At 39.1% G+C, this 20,562-nt stretch overlaps 1 protein-coding gene across 1 annotated transcript in view; it reads left to right on the top strand.

Annotated features, from left to right (window-relative positions):
• The first annotated feature begins 503 nt into the window (after positions 1 to 503).
• IL1RAPL2 (interleukin 1 receptor accessory protein like 2) overlaps positions 504 to 20,562 on the top strand; it is a 972,543-nt gene continuing 952,484 nt past the window's right edge. Inside the window, exon 1 of the mRNA XM_037512149.2 lies at positions 504 to 595. Coding sequence (XP_037368046.2) covers positions 514 to 595 — 82 coding nt within the window. The 5' untranslated portion in view covers positions 504 to 513. The remainder of the gene's footprint in view (positions 596 to 20,562) is intronic.

Genomic DNA, 20,562 nt, shown 5'->3' with positions numbered 1-20,562 from the left:
TTTTATTTATTTATTTATTTATTTGTTTGTTTTTGTTTATACATGCACTGGGTACAGTCAGAAGCGCGGGAGGGTGAAGAATTCACCAGAGCCAGAGCGGGAAGCAGAGCAGGCAGAAGGACTGAAGTACACTGCTGAGGGGAGCAGCGGGCGGCAGGAGAGGTCTGCACGCCATGGTGGGACCCTCCTCTGGTGGCCGGGGAGGCAGCTAGGGATCGAACGGCGCCGCAGAGGCCGCGAGCAGCTTCGCAACCCAGCGCTCAACCGCTGCGCCACCGGGGAGGCCCATGGAAAAGTTTTAAGCAGAGAAATTTGATGTGATTGAACTTCATGTTTTCTTCCATTGTCATTAAAATAAAGGCAGAAGTCACCAGAATGTCATAGTTCTGTAATGTGCCTTTAAGAAATGTAAAAGTATAGTTCTTGTGGTGTGGAGTCCAAGGTCCATGATTCAACCTTCATATTCTTTTCTTTTCTTTTTTTTTTCACTTTCAGTTCCAAAGAAAGTGAACAATGAAGCCACCATTTCTTTTGGCCCTTGTGATCTGTTCTGTAGTCAGCACAAACTTGAAGATGGTATCAAAGAGAAATTCTGGTAAGTGACAACTCTTCATTATTTGGCCAAAAATGCATGTTTTTTGTGAGCATTCAGGGAGCCTTTGTGCCTTTTAACTATGAATACCTTAAAACAGAAGCACTTGTATTCCAGCTATGTTGGAAAGTAGCCAAAATTAAAAATGAGATTTTAGCCTACCACCGAGAAAATGTTGGGAAACCAGTGGAATTTTGATAAATTTAAATGACAGTGTACGACTCTCAGTAGACAGTGAGATGTTAAGGACCTATTTAGGATTGGATATATTTGTGACTACATACCTGGGAGCAAATATTTGCAAATGAGAAAACAGAAAACCTTTAGAAAATATGTATCCCTTGCCTCCTTAATTGAATGTGCAGAATTACAGTTAAAATGAAAGTTTGGACAAATATTATTAGGTTTAGTTTGTCACATTTATTATTTGTACTGATTGCCTAATAGGCAGAGATTTAAAGCCTCTGCATTTGGAAATATTAGCTAATTGCCTGGAGAGACATTTCTTAAGAAGAAATACCTATTCCTAGAACATGGTGGCCTGGCAGGTGGCCACAATTGTACTAGGAGATTAGCTGTAGCTAGTAGATACTCCAATCAAAGCTTAATCATTGTTTAATAACACTTGGATATATATGTCTTTCAGTTTTTATTATACATTCTGGCTATAATTGCAAACCATCCATGCAATTTAAAAAATTGATTTTCTGTCTGTAATCATTCCAGTAAGACATTGAGGAATGTGTTGTTATGTGAAAACAAAAGACTACGATTGCCTTTCTGCTGGTTTTGAATTCAGTTAATTCCTAGAATTAATTGTATGCTCTTTACTTATTAAGAATAAAACCCAGGAAGTTGTGTACATGCCTGTTATTCAAACCAGTAAATGATAACTTAACTTAAAGCTTGCTGAAAGTTTGTTTTCTGATGTGAGAATACTTGCTAGTGGAAATGGCTGAAGAATAGTCTAGTTTTCAACTGATAGTATAGTAATACGTTTTTCATAAAAGGGGGTGACAGGTTGTAAAAGAAAGCAACACTGTTGAAGGCAGTAGGATACTGGAAGGGTACAGGTAGGACTTCAATTTTGCTATTTCTTTTTATCTGGAAAATTATGTCCGTCGAGTATGCAAGGCCTTTATTTGGGGGGAAATTAACATGTCCCCTTTGCTGTTCTGTGACTTTTGCTGTTGCTGCTGGAAGATGTGAACTGTTTTACAAAGGTGTTGGAATTCAATTCCTCCAAGCCTAAACCTCCCAATCAGTGGAAAAAGGAATAGGGCGGCCAGTTTGATAAGCGGGTTAGTTCAGAACCCAAATTGGGTCACCTTGCGGTCATTTCATTTGGAGGATGACCATAACAAAGCAACTTCTCAGTGATTTGGTGTATAAAAGAAAATTGTGGAGCTACTAAAATATTTTAATCAGCTAGAAAAATGAATTCCCCAGCGGTAAGGAGGACTTGAAGGCCTGTTGGCACATAATGCCAAGTCCCTCGTGGATTGAGTTGAAAGCAACCATTCAATTCCATATAATGAATAAATGGATTTACATGCTGCTTTGACTTATAGGTTTATAGAATTATGAGTTTTCTTGTTGATTAGAGGGTCACAGTTTGTTTTAGCACTTCTTTGGTTTCAGAATTTCCAGTCAGATGACTGAGGGAAGCCATAATAAAGACAGAAATGGAGATTATGTTAAATGGAGATTATATTAAATGTAAGTCTGTATTTCTAGCAAAGTTGGAAAGTCTTTGAAACAATTTGCAAGTATAAACAAAATAACTTCCCTTGTGAAACTGATTGTTATCTAATTGAAAATAAAATATCATTCTTTGAATTCTTAAAAAGGAAGCAAAATGTTTTATTTTAAAATGGTGTTTAGATGTAATGTCCCTCTGAGGATGTCCATGCTGTCTTTAACCATGGAATACAAGAGTACTAGATTAGAATTTAGAATACCAACAAGGTGCTGTTGAATCCTCATCTCCTAAATGTATTCTAGCCACCTAAGATTAGGGAGAAAAATGCCTCTCCAATGATTTTTTTAAAAATATTTATTTATTTATGCATGCAAGAGCTGGGGTACAGGCCAGAGATGCGGAGGGTGAGAGGATTCACCAGAGACAAAGTGGGAAACAGAACAGGCAGACTGACTGAAATACACTGCTGAGGGGAGTAGAGGGCAAGACAGGAGAGGTCTGCTTCACCATGTCGGTTTCTCCCTGGTGGGCTGGGATCGTACTGGTGTTGCTGAGGCTGCGATTGCTTCATAGTGCGGTGCTTAACCCCTTGCTCCACCAGGGTGGCCCTCCAATGATCTCTTTAACTGAAAGGGAGTGCTAGTCTTAGACTTAGACTTGATACTTTTATCTCTTTAGTTATGGTAACTTCCAAGGAGAAAATTGCATCTTAGAAGAAAGAAGAGGTACTGGAAGGGGTGGCTTGGTCATAGGAAGTGATAGAGGTTTGGTATTGAACTTTAGTACAAGACAAAGTATATAGTTGGTAAGGCAAAGGTGAGAGAGTGAGAGAGTGATGAATAAGAGAGAGTGATGAATAAGAAAAAACTTATGACCAGAATGGAACTGAATGAAACGCCTATGTATTGACAAAATTGAAAGGCAAATAATTTTACGATTCTCATTGAATTTGGTATGGACAGAAGCATAGCCAGTTATGAAATACTTACTGGACTCTTACTGTATATGCAATATTCCACTAGTCCTATGGTGGGGGAAGGGATTTGAGAAAATAAGCCAAACTCCCTAGTTTAATCACTGCTATAAATGAATGGAAAAGCAAATTAGGTTAACCTGATGGGACATGATATAACTATTAACAGAACCAATATTTAGACCACATTTAGATACAGAAAAAAGAATATCAAACATTAAGTGAAAGAAAACAGAACACAGTGATGTTGAAGATATATATTTAAACTAATAGAAATTGAAAAAGAATTCCAAATGTTTATCATTTATAGTTAGATGATTTTTTTTTCCTGCAGAGGTAAGTGTATGATAAACAAGAGATTAGTTAAGTGGGAGTAAATAATCTTACTGGTGATGCTTCATGAATATGATACTCCTGAAGAATAGTGCAAGAGGATTTGATTCAGTGTTAAATTTGCACATCATAGATCTCCAAAGGTAGGGAGTCCAGAGAAGGGCAGTTCTATAGAAGTGGACATTCTATAGAAGATGAGGATTTGATGCAGATACTGAAGACAGGTAGGAGCAGAGTGAGCTATATGAGGGAGAATATTCAAAGGAGCATAGTGTACGCGAATGGAAATGGAATGAGTATTTCTCCTGTCTCCAGGGAGAAGTGTGCATCAGCAAGTGGGAAGCAGTTGAAGTTGGCTAAGCAAGCCAAGCCAAGCTAAAAAATAGAGGCTTTTAGGTTTTGTTTTTCAGTAGAATCATGATGAATGATGACTCTTACAGAGTGTTCCGGTGAGAGAAATATCTAAAATAATTCCCTTGGGAGAAACTAGAACTTGACTTGGAAATTTTACTGAGACAGATTAGTTTCTTTTTAAATTTTCTCAACTTTTTATCTTGAAACATTTCAAACCTATAAGAATATGACCACCCATATACTCTTAACCAACATTCATGTTTTTAACATTTTTGTTACATTTACTTTTTTTGCTCTCTACCTTTTCCTCTCCCTCCTACTCCCTCTCTTGCTTCCTGTCTGTCCCTCTTTCACCATTAAATATTGCATTGATGTGAACTTAGCTGGGGATTTTTTCTAGGTGTTCTTTTAATATATTAAGGAATTCCCTTCTATTACTAGTTTGCTGAATTATTTTTGTTGTTTTTATGAATTTGTTGTCAATTCTATCAAATGCTTTTTCTGCATCTATTGAGATGATCAGATGATATTTTTCTTTTAGTCTTAATGTGAAATACATGGGTTGATTTTTTTTCAGCTGTTATAAGGGATAAACGCTACTTAGTCATGATGTATTATTCATCTTACATGTTGTTATCACCATATCGATGGTTTTATTTTAATTTTTTTGGTTGTAATTGAAGGTTATTTGCATCCACATTCACAAATTACTGTGTCTTTTTTTTTTTGATAGGTTTTGATGTCAGGATTGCTTTGGCCTCATGAAATGATTTAGGAGGTGTTCTTATACCCTTTATTTTCTGAAATGACATTTCTTTTTCAAAAGTTTGCTGTTATTGACCATTAATACCATCTGGAGCTGATTTCTTTGTGAAAATACTATTTTTTTCCTATTATTCTTTTAGTTTCTTCAATTGGTACAGAGCTACTCAAATTTTCTCTTATGTCACATCTGGTTATTTGTGTTTTTGTAAGACATACATTTTCAAGTAATTTTTAAATTTATTGACATGAAATCATTGATAACATTCACCTCATAACCTTTGAATGTCTGTAAGATCTATAATATTATCCCCTATTTTATTCTTAATATTTATTTTCTTTTTTTTTCTCAATTAGTCTTATTTTCTAGGAACTTATCAGATACATAAATCTTTTCAAAATCCCAGCTTTTGACTTTCCCATTTATTGCTGGTTTCCTTCCTTCCTCACTATCTTACCTCTCCTCCCTCTCTATCATACCCTGCCTTTATTTTCAGTTTCCACTTTTTCTACGTTCGTAAGATAGAAACTTAGATCATGGATTTTGATCCTTTCTTTTTTTCTAACAAAGGCATTAACATCTATGAATTTTCCTCTAAGTACTGCCATAGCTGAGAACCAGAAATTTTGATAAATTATGATTGCATTATATAGTTCAAAATATTTTCTATCTTAGTTTTTAAGTTATTCTTTTAACCAAAGTTATTTAAAAGTGTTATTTAATTTCCAAATATTAAATGATTTTGTAGATGCCTTGTTTTCATTTTATTTTTTTAAAGATTTATTTATCTATGCATACAAGAACTGGGGTACAGGCCAGAGGTGTGGGGAGTGATAGGATTCACCAGATACAGAGTGGGGAACAGAACAGGAGGATTGACCAAAATACACTGCTGAGGGGAGCAGCGGGCAAGTCAGGAGAGGTCTGCTGCTCGCCCTGGCTGGGGATGGAACTCGTGCTGCAGTGGCTGTGGACAGCTTCATAGGTTGCATCTTAACCCATTGAGCCACCAGGGAGGGTCACCTTGTTTTCATTTCTAGCTTAATTCCATTGTGTTGCTGTCACAAAACATGTTCTGTAATATTTCAATTTTTAAGAAATTTGGGATTTATGTTCAATCATATGGCCTTTGGTGAATATTCCATATTCATTTGTGTATTGTGGTGTGTACTATTCTGTAATTATTAGGTCAAGAAAATTGACAGTATTTTTCATGTCTTCTATATCCTTAGTGATTTTTTGATAATTGTTTCATCAATTAGTAAGAGAGGTCATTACTATGTCCAACCACAATTGTGGATTTGTCTTATTCTTTCTTTACCTTTGTCAATTATGCTTCATCAATTTTGAAGGTCTAATTAGTTGCATACATACTCGGAATTATTTTCATCTTCCCCAATTTTTTTCCCTCTTTATTTCTTGTAACACTTGGTCTTCAATTTTACTTTACGTTACTTATGTTTACTGATTTTATTTATTTATTTATTTAAAATTTATTTATTTATACATACAAGAGCTGGGGTACAGGCTAGAGATGTGGGGGTGAAAGGATCCACCAGAGAGAATGGGGACTAGAACAGGCAGACTGACTGAAATGGACTGCTGCGGGGAGTAGCAGGTGAGACAGGAGAGGTCTACTGCACCATATGGATTAGCTACCTGGCTGCAGTGGCTGTTGATAGCTTGATGGTGCTGAGACTTTAACCCCTGTGTCACCAGGGAGGCCTTTTTCTGGTTTTTGTTATTGTTTACCTGTTGCTCCATTTCTGTTTCATTTTAGGTTAACTGAATATTTTTTGTATTTTGTTATATATCATCTACTGTCTTTATATCTATACCTTTTCATTAAAGCTAGTGGGTAATTAAGGTCAGGGGTAACAAACTATGACATGTGGGCTGAGTCTAGCTCATTGCCTGTTTTGTACATTAAATTTATTGAAACAAAATCGCATTCATTTGCTTATTGTTTATGGTTTTTTGTACTGCAATGACATAGTTGCTACAAAGACAGCGTAGCCCATAGTGCCTTAAATGTTTACTGTCTGGTCTTTTACAGAAAAAGTTTGCAGACTCTGCTCTAGGGCTTAGTATATGTAACTTTAACTTTAAAAAGCTTGTTATGGGGCCTCCCTGGTGGCCTTCCGGGTTAAGCAGTCTACTGCACTGCTCCCCTCAGCAGTGTATTTCAGTCAGTCTGCCTGTTCTGTTCTCCACTCTGTCTCTGGTGAATCCTCTCACCCCCTACATTTTTGGCCTGTACCCCCAGCTCTTGTATGCATAAATAAATCTTTTTTAAAAAGCCTATTATGCATCAACATTGTGCTACCATATTCTTCCTATTTGAAGCATCGTATTTGCTACTTTCAACTTCTTGTTTTATTATTTTATGCCTTATAATTTTACTACCTCATATGCCATACTAATACTTTTTACTCCTGATTTCACAAATGTAATAACCTTTCAGCAGTATAATTGTATTTAGATAATCCCTCATCCTTGATGTTATTGTTGTTCTATATTTTACTTCCACATATATTACAAACATTCCCCTATACTGGCACTATTTTTGCATTAACAGTTAATTTTTATTTTCCAGGTAACAAAAAAAATAGCTTTTATATTTCTTCATGCATTTACCGTTTCTATTACTCTTCTTTCTTTCCGAATTTGAATTTCCTTCTAGTGTCATTCTTTCTAGTTTGTAGAACATCTTTTCCATTTCTCATAGCAAAGATATATTGAGATAAATTCAGCTTTTGTTTATATAAAAATATCATTGTTTTACCCTCATATTTGAGAATTACCCTTGCCAGATTAGGATGCTGGGTTGACAGTTGAATTATTTAGAGATGTCGTTCCAATGTTTTCTGATCTCTTAATTGGTTCTGATGAGAATCAGTAGTCAATCAGATCATTGTCTCCTTTTATATAGTGTATCTTTTCCCTTCTGGCTGCTTTTAAGACTATGTCTCCCTTCTCCCCTCCCAACTTTCAGAGCCTTGGCTGTCATATGTTTATTCATTATTTTTGTTGTATTTATCATGTTTGGAATACTGGAAATTCTTGAACCTTGAGTTGAAGTTTCTCATTAAATTTGTGATGCTTTTATTTTTCAAATACTTTCCTGCCTAATTCTCAATCACCTCTGCCTCTCTACTACATCATGCACCTTTGACCATATTTGTTCTTCAGGTTCTGAGAATCTGTTCCTTTTACTTCAATTATTTTTCAAAAAAAAATATTTTTTTTCCTTTTTTTAGTTTTGCATATATATATTTGGCTTCATTTTTTCCCCTTTTGTACCATGCATGCTTTCTCCTTCTATTTATGTTTTCACATAGTTGGCTATTTTACTATTCGCTAAAACCCATCCAGTGAAATTTTCATTTTACTTAACTATACATTTTAGTTTTAGGAATATCCATTTGCATCTTTTATAGTTCCTATTTCTTTTTTTACTTATTATATGGCCATTCATTAAGTTTATGTGTACCTTTGTCATTTGACATGTTTTCTTTATAGTTGCCTCACTGTTTTTTTTCTCTTAAGCCCATGTTTGGATCATCTCAAGTTGTGTGTGTGTTTTTTTAACTTTCCCCCTCAATGTTGGTTACTTTTTCATCTACTCCAAGTCATTGGTCACTGGTTAGTTCGTTCCCCGGCCAGGCATTGAACTCGTGCTGCAGTGGCTGTGAATAGCTTCATAGTGCTGAGTCTTAACCCCTTGCTCAGTGAGGGAGGCCCTGAATTTATTATAATTTAAATCTGTGCTCTGTTCATGAAGATTAGGGTTATATCTGTAGGTTTTTGCTAAGACCGAACAATGCTGTAAGGAGCACCCTACTACATAGATCTTAGTGTATAAGAAAAGAGCAAATGTTTTTGTAGAATAGATTCCTAAAAGTTAAAATATTGGGTAAAATTTAAAAAAAATAAATACACTGATAAATTGGCCACCCAAGTCACTGTACCAGGCCTTTTTTTAACACCAACAATCTGAGTTCCACTCTCTGCATTAAACATTTACTGAATGTATCTTGTTAAAAAATTAATTCCAATTAAAAAAAAATTAAAAGCATCTCAGTGTTTTGCTCAAATCCCTATGTTGTCTACGGTCTCCTTGGTGGCGTTGGGGTTAAGTTTCAGCACTTTCACCTCTAAAGCCTGGCCATAGTTTGATCCCAGACCAGGGAGCTAACCCACATATGGCACAGTAGTCCTCTCCTGTCTCTTCTGTTGCTCCCCACAGCAGTGTATTTCAGGAGATCTACCTGTTCTCTCCAGTCTGTCTCTGGTAAATCCTCTCACTCCCCACACCTCTGGCTTACACCCCAGTCCTTATATGCATAAATAAATAAAAGTAAATCTTTAGCAAAAAATCCCTGTGTTGTTTATGATGAGTATATTCCTTGCACTCAAAGACTCTCAGACGTGTACGTGTGTGTGTGTGTGTGTGTGTGTTTTGTTGGGGGGGGGGGAAGGCAGCAAGAGAGATTGAGATTAAGATCAGTGTAATGCAATCCATACTGGAAAATCATGGACCATTCCTTTAAATTGGGCAACAAAGGATGGCAGAGGGAGAGGAAAGAATGAATTAAGACCTGAGATCATTATTTTGGTTGCTGTACATCATCAACATCTGATATGATTGAAATATTGGAGTTCTTTATGATATGGGCCCTCTTTAAATGAAAATGTGTGGGCAGTTAAGCTAGTTAAAATATTTAATGAATTTAAAAGCTGGAAAGTCTGATAACAATTCCATGTGGGAATCTTGTCCAGCTCTGTAGCGTTATCCAAACACAGAAGTTACCAAGCTTGGTATTGTGTTGGATTCATTACTGTCTGTAAGGAGAAGAATGAGCATGTAGTAAGAATAAATTGAGTATTCTATCAATTTTGATGTTGGGATTTAGCCCATCCACAAGAACAGCCAAGAACTACAGTGAATGGACTCCTTTTTATGCTATTGTTTTGGAATGAAAGGGTGTTACATCTGCCAGAATGGAGCAAAGCATTGAATGCTTGTAATTTCTGCTAGGTTAGTTTCTATCACAACCCAACTCATGTAGGCATGTCAGGCTAAAGTGCATCCTTGTGGCTGTGTTTACTTCTGTAGGTGTAATTTGTCCTAAATGAAATATGTGCACTGCAAAAGTACACCATTAATGCCTATTGTAGTTATGTCCCTGGAGAAAGCTGGCATACAGAGATTTCTTAAAATATGCACGACATCCTTAGTCCATTAGAGGAATACTGAATATGCAGGTTTAAACTTTTGTTCATGTTCTGATTCTTGCCCTATTTTTGCTTCTATATATTTATCTGATACTATCATGGAGAAGCACAATATTTTAAGAGGAATGTACCAGAACTGCTCTCCTCTAAGAGAAATGCCTGGAAATTCAATGACCTTCCCCCAGGCTAAGAAGAGTCAGGTCCTGTTACTCTCTGTAGGTGTGACTTAGGAGAACTGTATTGTAAATATGCTCTCCCTGAATGCTTGCGGACAATAAACACATGGTTTTAAGTGGCATCCATTCAACCCTTCAGATGAATGACATGTTTTTGGCATCATTACTTTGTGGGGAAATGAGACGGTGGTTGCTTACAACTAATTCTGCTAAGGAATGTCATAGACACATGGCATTTATTAATTCACCAAACATACAAGCAGAGTGTAAAAAGTCCTGTGCTATGCAACTTCATGTGATCAGAAATGGACAGAACATGGTTTCTGTCCCCAAGGAGTTCGTAAATCACAGGAGAAGAGGGAAATAATATCCACCGAGTGCTACCATATGCTAGGCACATGACATACATTATTCCTTCATATGAAAATACTGAGTTAGGCAGGTCCTACTTTGTTTCATTTTACAGATGGGGCAACTGAGGCTTATAGTGGCCAAATAATTTGGTGAATTTTTTTGTTTCATAAATAGTAAGGGTCAGAACAGGATTCAAAACCCAGGTTAATCTGAACCTAGATTTCTTCTCTTAAATATTCTGCCATGCAGCTCTTTGTGTGGACACAATTATCTTCATTTTACAGACAGGAAAGCAGACGTTTGGGGAAGGTGAATATATCAGGTCAAATCCAGTTTTTTTTTTTTTTTAAGATTTTATTTATTTATTTATACAAGCACTGGGTACAGTCAGAAGTGCGGGAGGGTGAGAGAATTCACCAGAGCCAGAGAGGGGAGCAGAGCAGGCAGAAGGACCGAAGTACACTGCTGAGGGGAGCAGCGGGCGACAGGAGAGGTCTGCGCGCCATGTGGGACCCTCCTCCCGTGGCCAGGGAGCAGCCAGGGATTGAACCAGCGCTGCAGAGGCTGTGGGCAGCTTCGCAACCCAGCGCTCAACCACTGCGCCACCGGGGAGGCCCCAAATCCAGGTTTTGGATCATGGACTGATTCTAAATTACACGCTCTTCCTACAATAACATGGATATGTCCTATTTATAGCACTTATAAAAGGTATAAAATAGTGTCATAAGAGAAGTACATGCAGTCAGATGAAGGAGCTATTTGCAGCTTGGGGTGAGGGTGATTAGGGAAGGTTTCATGGAAGAAGTGTTATCTGACATTGACTATGAAGAGTGGAATGGCTACTTTTGTGGACTAGGTAGGCCAGATTGGCTGGAAGGTAGTTAAGATTCTACTAGTTGAGGAGACATTTTCACAGAAGCAAGTGTCTAAGCGATTGGTATCCTGAGTGTGTGTGTGTGTGTTTAAAATTATGTAAAATATATCAGTTGTCTGTACAGGTAATATGGGTTGTGGTGCCTGAGACTGGAAGAGGCCAGGTTGGTAAAGCATTCTAGTCATGGACTTCTATTGTTTCTGTTTATATGCTTTCCATTTTCTATATTAGGAAGGTTCAATGAGCACTTTTTTTTAATTCTGAAAATGTCTTTTGGATAAAGAAATTACTGAGTAAGCCATCACCCTCAATTATATATGAAAATTAAGTTTATTTGTGTGTATTCTTCAATCTTCAGCCTCAGGGAATCAGTGATTAAAAAAAAGCAAAGGAAATTGTTTCTGGTTTTAGCATGACCAGCAGGTGGCACTGTAATACATTTCTTCTGTAGCTCTTTGGTAGCCTTTTAAGATGTTTGTCTTTGGAGTTCGGCATGAAAAGGACTAACAGCTTTTATAGTCATGCCATGATTGGGCTATTGCACAATGCACTAAGCACCCTCCCCCCCCCACCCCTCTTTCTCTAGTTTGTGAAAACTGCTCTGCTTAGATGATGGCAAAAACCTCCCGATCTTTCCAGTTTTTCTGAAGTTGTGAGAGTGGCAGATTTTATCTTTGCTCCCTCTAGTACTTTGCTTTTGATATCCTTGTTTATTTCTTGTGTATGTAGTCCTCACCCAGGCCGCACCTTGACCTAGCTCTCCTTCTCCTGTTTACTAAGAACTATATCATTTTTTAAAAAAGATCTATTTATTTATACAAGAACTGGGGTACAGGCCAGAGGTGTGGGGATTGAGAGAATTCACCAGAGACAGAGTGGGGATCAGCACAGGCAGACTGACTGAAATACACTGCTGAGGGGAGCAGCGGGCGAGTCAGGAGAGGTCTGCTCTGCCATGTGGGTTGCTCCCTGGCCGGGCGGGGATTGAACTCGTGCTGCAGTGGCTGTGAATTGCTTCATAGTGCGGTGCTTAACCCCTTGCACCACCAGGGAGGCCCCAGAACTCGATCATTCTTTAGTAGTTCATCTTTAAACTAATCTAGGTTTAGGGCCTCCCTGGTGGCGCAGGGGATTAAGCGCCGCACTATGAAGCAATCTGCAGCTTCTACAGCACGAGTTTGATCCTCAGCTAGCCAGGGAGAATCCCACATGGTGAGGCAGACCTCTCCTGTCTCACCCGCTGCTCCTCTCAGCAGTGTATTTCAGTCAATCTGCCTGTTCTGTTCCCCACTCTGTCTCTGGTGGATCCTCTCAACCCACATATCTCTGGCCTGTACCCCAGCTCTTGTATGCATAAAAATAAATAAATCTTAAAAAAAAAAACAAATCTAGGCCTATTTGTTGGGACACTACTAAGCATTTGATACTATTGGACTTGTCTTAGTTTTGGGCACTCTTCTCCTTTTGTTCAAATGATACCACTTTATCGTGCTTCTGGACACCCTTTTTCAGTCTCTATCTTTACATCACCTCCCTCTGATTGTCCCTAAAAAGTTGTTTAGCACCAGCATTTCCTCAATATTTTCTTCAAAGATTTATTTTTATGTATGCATACAAGAACTGGGGTGTAGGGCAGAGGTATGGGGGGAGTGGGTGAGAGGTTTCACTAGAGACAGAGTGGGGAGCAAAACAGGTGGATCTACTGAAATACACGGCTGATGAGAGCCATGGGTGAGACAGGAGAGGTCTTGCTATGCCACATGGGTTAGCTCCCTGGCCAGGGATGGAAATCAGGCTTCAGTGGCTGGAGATAGCTTGATAGCACTGAGACCTGACCCCTGTGCCACCATGGAGCACCCCCCCCCCATTTTCTTTTATTTTATTAGTTATTTAAATAGTTTTTTCTAACATTTAATTCCTGGGATACTGCTGATTTGCATTTAACATTGACTGGGATATCTTGTCAATGATATAAACAATAATAACTACAACTATGCATTTGAGTCTTATGCAATTGATAAGCATTTTACATTTTATTACATGTTTTTGTCATTCTCATGGTGAATACAAGCAATAATTATAAACAGAAGCATTTTTTTAAAGATTTTTATTTATGCATACGAGAACTGGGGTATAGGCCAGAGGTGCAGGGGTGAGAGGATTCCCCAGAGACAGAGTGGGGAACAGAACAGGCAGATCTACTGAAATGCACTGCTGGGGGAGCAGCAGGTGAGTCAGGAGAGGTCTGCTGTGCCATGTGAGTCACCTCCCTGGCCCGGGATCGAGCTTGTGCTGCAGTGGCTGTGGATTGCTTTGTTGTGCTGGCTCTTTACCCCTTGCGCCACCAGGGAGGTCCAAACACAAGCATTTTCTAAAAGAAATTCCAAAATCAATATTTTTTTTCCTTTAAAAAACACTCTATACTCTCCTGGATTTCCAGTCCCCATTCTTCCCTGGTAGTGCTTCTCAAGAAGAGGTTACCTATTAGAATCAGCTGGGGAGCTTTTTATTTTTTGATTTATTTTTTTAATGATTTATTTATTTATGCATACAAGAACTGGGGTAGAGGCCAGAGGTGTGGGGGGTGAGAGGATTCACCAGAGACAACGTGGGGAACAGAACAGGCAGACAGGAGAGGTCTGCTGGGCCATGTGGGTTAGGTCACTGGCAGAAGATCGAACTTGTGAAGCCCTACAGTAGCTGCTGCAGTGGCTGTTGCAGTGGCTGTGGATAGCTTCATAGAGCTGGGACTTAACCCCTTTGTGTTACCTGGGAGGATCTGGGGAGCTTTTTAAAAATACTCTTGTACAGGTCTAACTACAAGGGGTGAGGATTGCGGGAGACTACAGTGTGACCTGGGCTTTAGTCATTGCTTTGTTTTACCTTTGAGGTGACTAATCTGCAGCCAGGGATAAGGACCCCTGATCTTTTGAGACCCTTGGATCTTGCTACCCAGCCTTTATGTCTCCTCTGAGTTACATGTATTATTTCACTTGGCTGCCCCACAAGTACTTTGCACTCAACTGGTTCAAAACTGAACTGAGCTTTTAATCGCTCTTCAAATCCCGCCCTTCCTTTTGTGTACTTTATCTTGGTTAAAATAGCATTATTATTCTTTTTGAACTTGAATTTGAAAGCCAGAATATATGATGTGATCTCCAAATCTTTCATAATTTTTTATATTCAGTATTCATCAAGTTGTACTAATTCCACTTCTAAAATATCTTCCAGATCTACTCAACTGCTCTTCCTCCTGTCTGCTGCTGACCTAGTTCAACCTTTCATCATTTCTCTCCTACAGACTGACTACACAAGCCTCCTGCCTGGTCCTTCTGCCTTCAGCTTCCAGTCCCTTCTACACGTTCACTCATTTTCTATAACACTTACATATGGTGTTTTTCTCATTTGTTTGCTTTTTAATGACAGGTATGATCATGTCTTTCTCCTATAAAATAAGACTCCTTTGACTGCATTGTAAGATAAAGTTTAATTCCTGTGGCGTAAAAGATCATTCCTAGTTTATTTCTTAATCCATTTATTCACTCAATTAAATAGGCCACAAGTCCCTCCACACAAAAGCCATTTGGATTATTTATCATTCTAGGGGGAAAAAAAAAAAAAAAACTTGTTCATTTTCCCAGCTCTGTGCATTTGGTATTATACTTCATTTGTAAATCACTTCCCACCTTCTCTGCCTTTTGATAATCCTACTCATTTTTGAAGACCCATTTCAAATGTCATTTTTTTCTGTCAAGTCTTTCCCAGATTGCCTCTGCCCACTCACTTCTTCCAGGCAGAATTAATTGTCCTTCTTCTGTGCTCCTGCAGCATTTTGTTTATACTTCTGTAATAGCACTGGTAATACTGGAATCTAGTTTATCCGTCTTTTCCACTGCTTCCATGAACTTTTCAAAGGCAAAAATTATTTCTTGGAATTCTTTGTACCTAGCATGCTACCCTGCACATAGTCGTTGACCTAGAACTATTTATTAGGTGACTAATTACAGATTGCTGCCTAGTTGAAAATGCCATTTAAATGAGAAGCCTAAGTCCCTTTCTGCAATACATCCACTGCGATTCCATATTCAAAGTTATCCCTTCATTGCAAAATGTTAGACAAACCACAGGGGCAGAACTGGCGATGAGCCTTGTAGTGTAAGCATTTTGCCTCTTTTCTCTCTTACCTAGCATACCCGGCGGAATGAACTAGACCTCCAAGTTGTCAGTGTGCTGCTCTATATATATAAGCCAGGTCTGTTAGCCTCAGAGAGACTCTGCGTCTCATCCTTCCTTTACATTTCTCTTCAAAGTGAAGGCTTCCAGCTCTTTGAGCTCTTCCTCAGTCCCACTCTCATTTATCCTTTGACATCAGACCCCAGGCCTCTTGTACAGCTTTTCATTTTACTCAATTCCTAGGTGTCTTTACTCAATTTTCTAGAAATCCTTTGTTTCACCTAACTGCTGCTTGGCCAAAACTATTGCTAGTAATTTCAGCTGGCTTTTTACTTATAATGAATTCATGTTCTTAAAGAACTGATTAATTAGTGCACAGATATCTCACATCTGATTGTGACTGTAAGAAATTTGCCTTAGATCCCGATGAGAACCTGAATGTCATAAAAATGAACACAGTACAGTGAAGGGGCCCTGAGGACATTTTTTTCTGAGAGCTTCAATGTACTTGGTTTCAAATTTTACTTGTTTTTGAAATCCACTACCCAGTCTTTTACCTTTGCCCCTTCCTTTTCTAGTTGTTCCTTCGGGTTCTGGAGTGGAGCTCTGCAATGGCACTAAAATGTGGCTCACTGGCTTCATTCTGATTAGAAAATGAATAGAAAGCTCGTCCTTTATGTTGAATGTTGTGACCAAGGAGTTGGAGGAAAAGCATCCTTAGAATCTGACAATTTGTGGCCACAATGACAGATCTTTTTGCAATTTTTTTTTTAATAAGACACAATCAGTATGTGTTTTTTTTAACATTTATTTATTTATTTATGTATTTGTTTGTTTATTTATTTATTTATTTATTTATTTATTTATTTATTTATTTATTTATTTATTTATACAAGCACTGGGTACAGTCAGAAGCACGGGGGGCCGGGGGCGGCTAGAGAATTCACCAGAGCGGGGAACAGAACAGGCAGACTGACGAAGTACACTGCTGAGGGGAGCAGCCAGCGGCGAGAGGTCTGCGCGCCATGTGGGACCCTCGTCCAGTGGCCAGGGATCCAACCGGCGCTGCAGGGGCTGCGGGCAGCTTTGCAACCCAGCGCTCAACCACTGCACTACCAGGGGAGGCCCCAGTGTGTGTGTGTTTTTTTTTTAAAGATTTATTTATTTATTTATACAAGCACTGGGTACAGTCAGAAGTGCGGGAGGGTGAGAGAATTCAGCAGAGCCAGAGCGGGGAGCAGAGCAGGCGGAAGGACCGAAGTACACTGCTGAGGGGAGCAGCAGGCGGCAGGAGAGGTCTGCGCGCCATGTGGGACCCTCCTCCGGTGGCTGGGGAGCAGCCGGGGATTGAAACGGTGCTGCAGAGGCTGCGGGCAGCTTCGCAACCCAGCACTCAACTGCTGTGCCACCGGGGAGACCCCTGTGTTGTTTTTTTTTTTTAAAGGTTTGTTATTTATGCATACACGACCTGGAGTGTAAACCAGAGATGAGGGTGTTGGTGGTGAGAGGATTCACCAGAGAGAGTGGGGAGCAGAACAGGCAGATCTGCTGATGAAACACACTGCTGAGGGGAGCAGCGAGCGACTCAGGAGAGGTCTGCTGCGTCATGTGGATTGCTCCCTCGCTGGGCATAGAACTAGTGCTGCAGTGGCTGCGGATAGATTCGTAGCACTGTCTTTAACCCCTGTGCCACCAGGAAGGCCCTGCCGTTGGCTTTTAATGTTCAGAGGGCCTTTCCATTTCCTCTTCGAAGGTCTGAACTCTGACCCGAGTGTTTTGAGGTCCAGGATGTTAGACTTACCTCTTCCAAGTGCAAGGACAGGGAAGAAAATGGGCAGCTTCCTACCCTGGGAATCTCACCTTTCTCTTTTTTAGTGTGATCTTAGGATTTTTACTTCTGTGCTTTGAGTGCTTGAATTTTAAGATGAACTTGTGGTACCATCTTACTTCTCCGGGGTTTCTTTAGAAGGGACTTACATCATCAGTCCTCTTGATTGTGCCCCCTTGAATGTACTTGATGTCCTTTCTCTTGCTCTTTAGTAAGAGCTTGGCCTGCCATTTTTACATGCTTCATTATTTATGCTGTGTAGAATGTCCATTAAGGAAGGCGATCAGAATTTTTCCCCCCTAAGAAACTAGAAGATGGATCTTTTGCATTGCTTTGCATAAAATTAACATGTTGATTTTTCTATAAACCCATAGGTTACATGTTAATTTACATAAACCTGACATTCAGGAAGGTAAAGACCTTGTCAGACAAAATGAAATATATCAGGACTGCTGAAACCTAGTATATTTAAGCTATCAGTGGGTAAAGAGAGAAGCGATGGGGAGAAATTTTTGTTGTTATAACCACAAAATCTTAATGTGAGAAGGGACTAGAGAGGTTAACTAATCAATCCAGCCTTTCACCTATGTTGGAGTCCTTTCTAGAACACACCACACTGGTGATGTTCTAGTTGATAGTTGTAATTTCAGAAGCAAGTGCTTAATAAAGTACATTATTTTTTTCACATTGAACAAATGGGTTTATTTTTATTTCATTTTTAAAAATTGCATTAATTAATATTTGGTTGATAACATATGATTTAGGGGAATATGTTTACACTTCTTCTGATGTATTTTACCCCATCACACCTACCACCAAAATTCCTACAGTCCTCCACCATAGTCCATTGGGTCCCCTTGCCTCTATGTCGCACTCTCCCTTCTAGAAGACTCAATTCTGCAGTCATATTTCTAGGGTTCTTTTTTTGTTAAATTCAGATTTGGCTGTTCCTTTGTTTTGTTTCTCTATATTCCACATGAGTGAAATCATCTGGTATCTGTTTCTCTCTTGATTGTGCTTAGCACAATCCTCTGCAGTTCCATCCATGTTGTCACAGACGTTAAGATATTTTTATCTTTTTTAAAAAAAATACTATTTCATTGTGTAAATATACTGCATCACCTTAATCTACTGCTCTGTTGTTCAGCACTTAGGTTGTTTCCACAATTTGGCCATTGCCAAAAGTGCTATGATGAACAAAGAGGAGTATATAGCCCTTCGAATTAGTGTTTTCTTGTTCTTTGGATAGATCTGTAAGAGTTTAATTGCTGGGTCATAATGCAAATCAATTTTTAATATTTTAAGAAACCTTCATACTGTTTTCCTCAGGAGCTGGACCAGTCTACATTCCTACTAAGAGCATTCTTCTCCACATTCTTGCCTGCATTTGTAGTAGCTGGTCCTTTTGATATGGGCCATTCTCACACGTGAAAGAGCTGGTACCACATTGTAGTTTGGATTTGCAGTTCCTTGATAAGTGATGATGAGCATTTTCTCATGTGCCTGTTGGTCATCTGTAGGTCTTCTTTGGAGAAGTGTCTGTTTAGCTCCTGGTCATTTTTTGATTGGGTTACTTGTTTTCTTTTTTGTTGAATTGAAGGAGTTCTTAAAGACCTGTGATATTGCCCTGTTGCATGTATGATGCACAAATATTTTCTCCCATGTGGTGGGTGTCTTTTAGTTTTAATGCTCATTTCTTTGGCTGTGTGAAAGCTTTTGAGTTTGATGTGTTAATATTTGTTAATTTTTTAAGATTTATGTATGCATACAAGAGCTGGGGGACAGGCCAGAGTTGTGGGGAGTGAGAGGATTCACTATAGACAGAGTGGGGAACAGAACAGGCAGACTGACTGAAATACACTGCTGAGGGGAGCAGAGGGCGAGACAGGAGAGGTCTGCTGCACCATGTGGGTTGCTCCCTGACCGGCCGGGGATCGAACTCATGCTGCAGTGGCTGCGGGGAGCTTCATAGTGCAGTGCTTAACCCCTTGCACCACCAGTGAGGCACAATATTTGCTTATTTTTGCTTTTGTTTCCTTGTTATCAAGTCCTTGAAGACATCTCTTAAACCAATGCAGGAATGTTTTCTTCTATGTATTTTATAACTTCTGGTCTTACATCCATGTCTTTTGTATGTGGTATGAGATAGTGGTCTAGTTTCATTCTTTTGCATGTGGATGTCCAGTTTTCCTTCCACCATTTGTTGAAGAGACTTTCATTTCTCTGTTATATACTCTTGGATCCTTTGTCATACGTAGATTAACTGTACATATAAATTTGGATTTATGTCTGAGCTCTCAGTTCTGTTTATCTGTGTGTCTATTTTTAATCCAATATGATACTGTTTTGATTACTGTGTCTTTGTAGTACAGGTTGAAGTCTGGGAGTATGATACCCTCATTCTTTTTTGTCAGAACTGCATAAAGCAGCCTTTTTCATGTTGAAAATCCTTTGTTAGCAAGCCTAAATTAGTTCTTTCATAAGCTTCCACCAGTGGGCCCTATTTATGCCTTCTGGAGTCACGTGAAGGCAGTCTAATTTAGTAATTCTTTTTTTTTAAAGATTTATTTATTTATTTATGCATATAAGAGCTGGGGCACAGGCCAGAGATGCGGGGGAACAGAACAGGCAGACTGACTGAAATACACTGCTAAGGGGAGCAGCGGGTGAGACAGGAGAGGTCTGCTGCACCATGTGGGTTGCTCCCTGGCCGGCCAGGGATTGAACCTGTGCTGCAGAGGCTGTGGATTGCTTCATAGTGCGGTGTTTAACCCCTTGCACCACCAGGGAGGCCCCTAATTTATTAATTCTTAAGTTAGAGTTCATGGTCAGGGCTGAAATGAGTCTACAAGCCCTCTGAAACTGTATGCAAAATTATTTATATAGGCGTGTGTATCTGTAGTTTTCATTAAAATTTCAAGTGGGACCCTCAAAATATTTATAACAACTAGATTGGCTTCGTAAATATGCAACTCAGGCACTTGCATAGGTCCCCACACTTAGAAGGGTCTGTGCTTGATTTCATATTTTGCTGTTGACATCTTGAAGTTCTTAGTTTTTTAATAAGTGACCTTGACTTCTCATTTGATGCTGAGCTCAAATTAGGGGGGAACTAACAAATGATAAAAATCTCATATAAATCACTAAGATTCTTAGAAAATGAGACTGGATAGTTCTACTTTCAGGGGAGACCTTTATCATT

This window comes from Talpa occidentalis, unplaced genomic scaffold (assembly GCF_014898055.3).
Source record: "Talpa occidentalis isolate TD23 unplaced genomic scaffold, MPIMG_talOcc4v2.1 talOcc4.15, whole genome shotgun sequence".
Taxonomy (NCBI): Eukaryota; Metazoa; Chordata; class Mammalia; order Eulipotyphla; family Talpidae; genus Talpa; species Talpa occidentalis.
The sequence above is the reverse complement of the archived record's forward strand: the minus strand, read 5'-3'. Positions and strand labels throughout refer to the sequence as shown.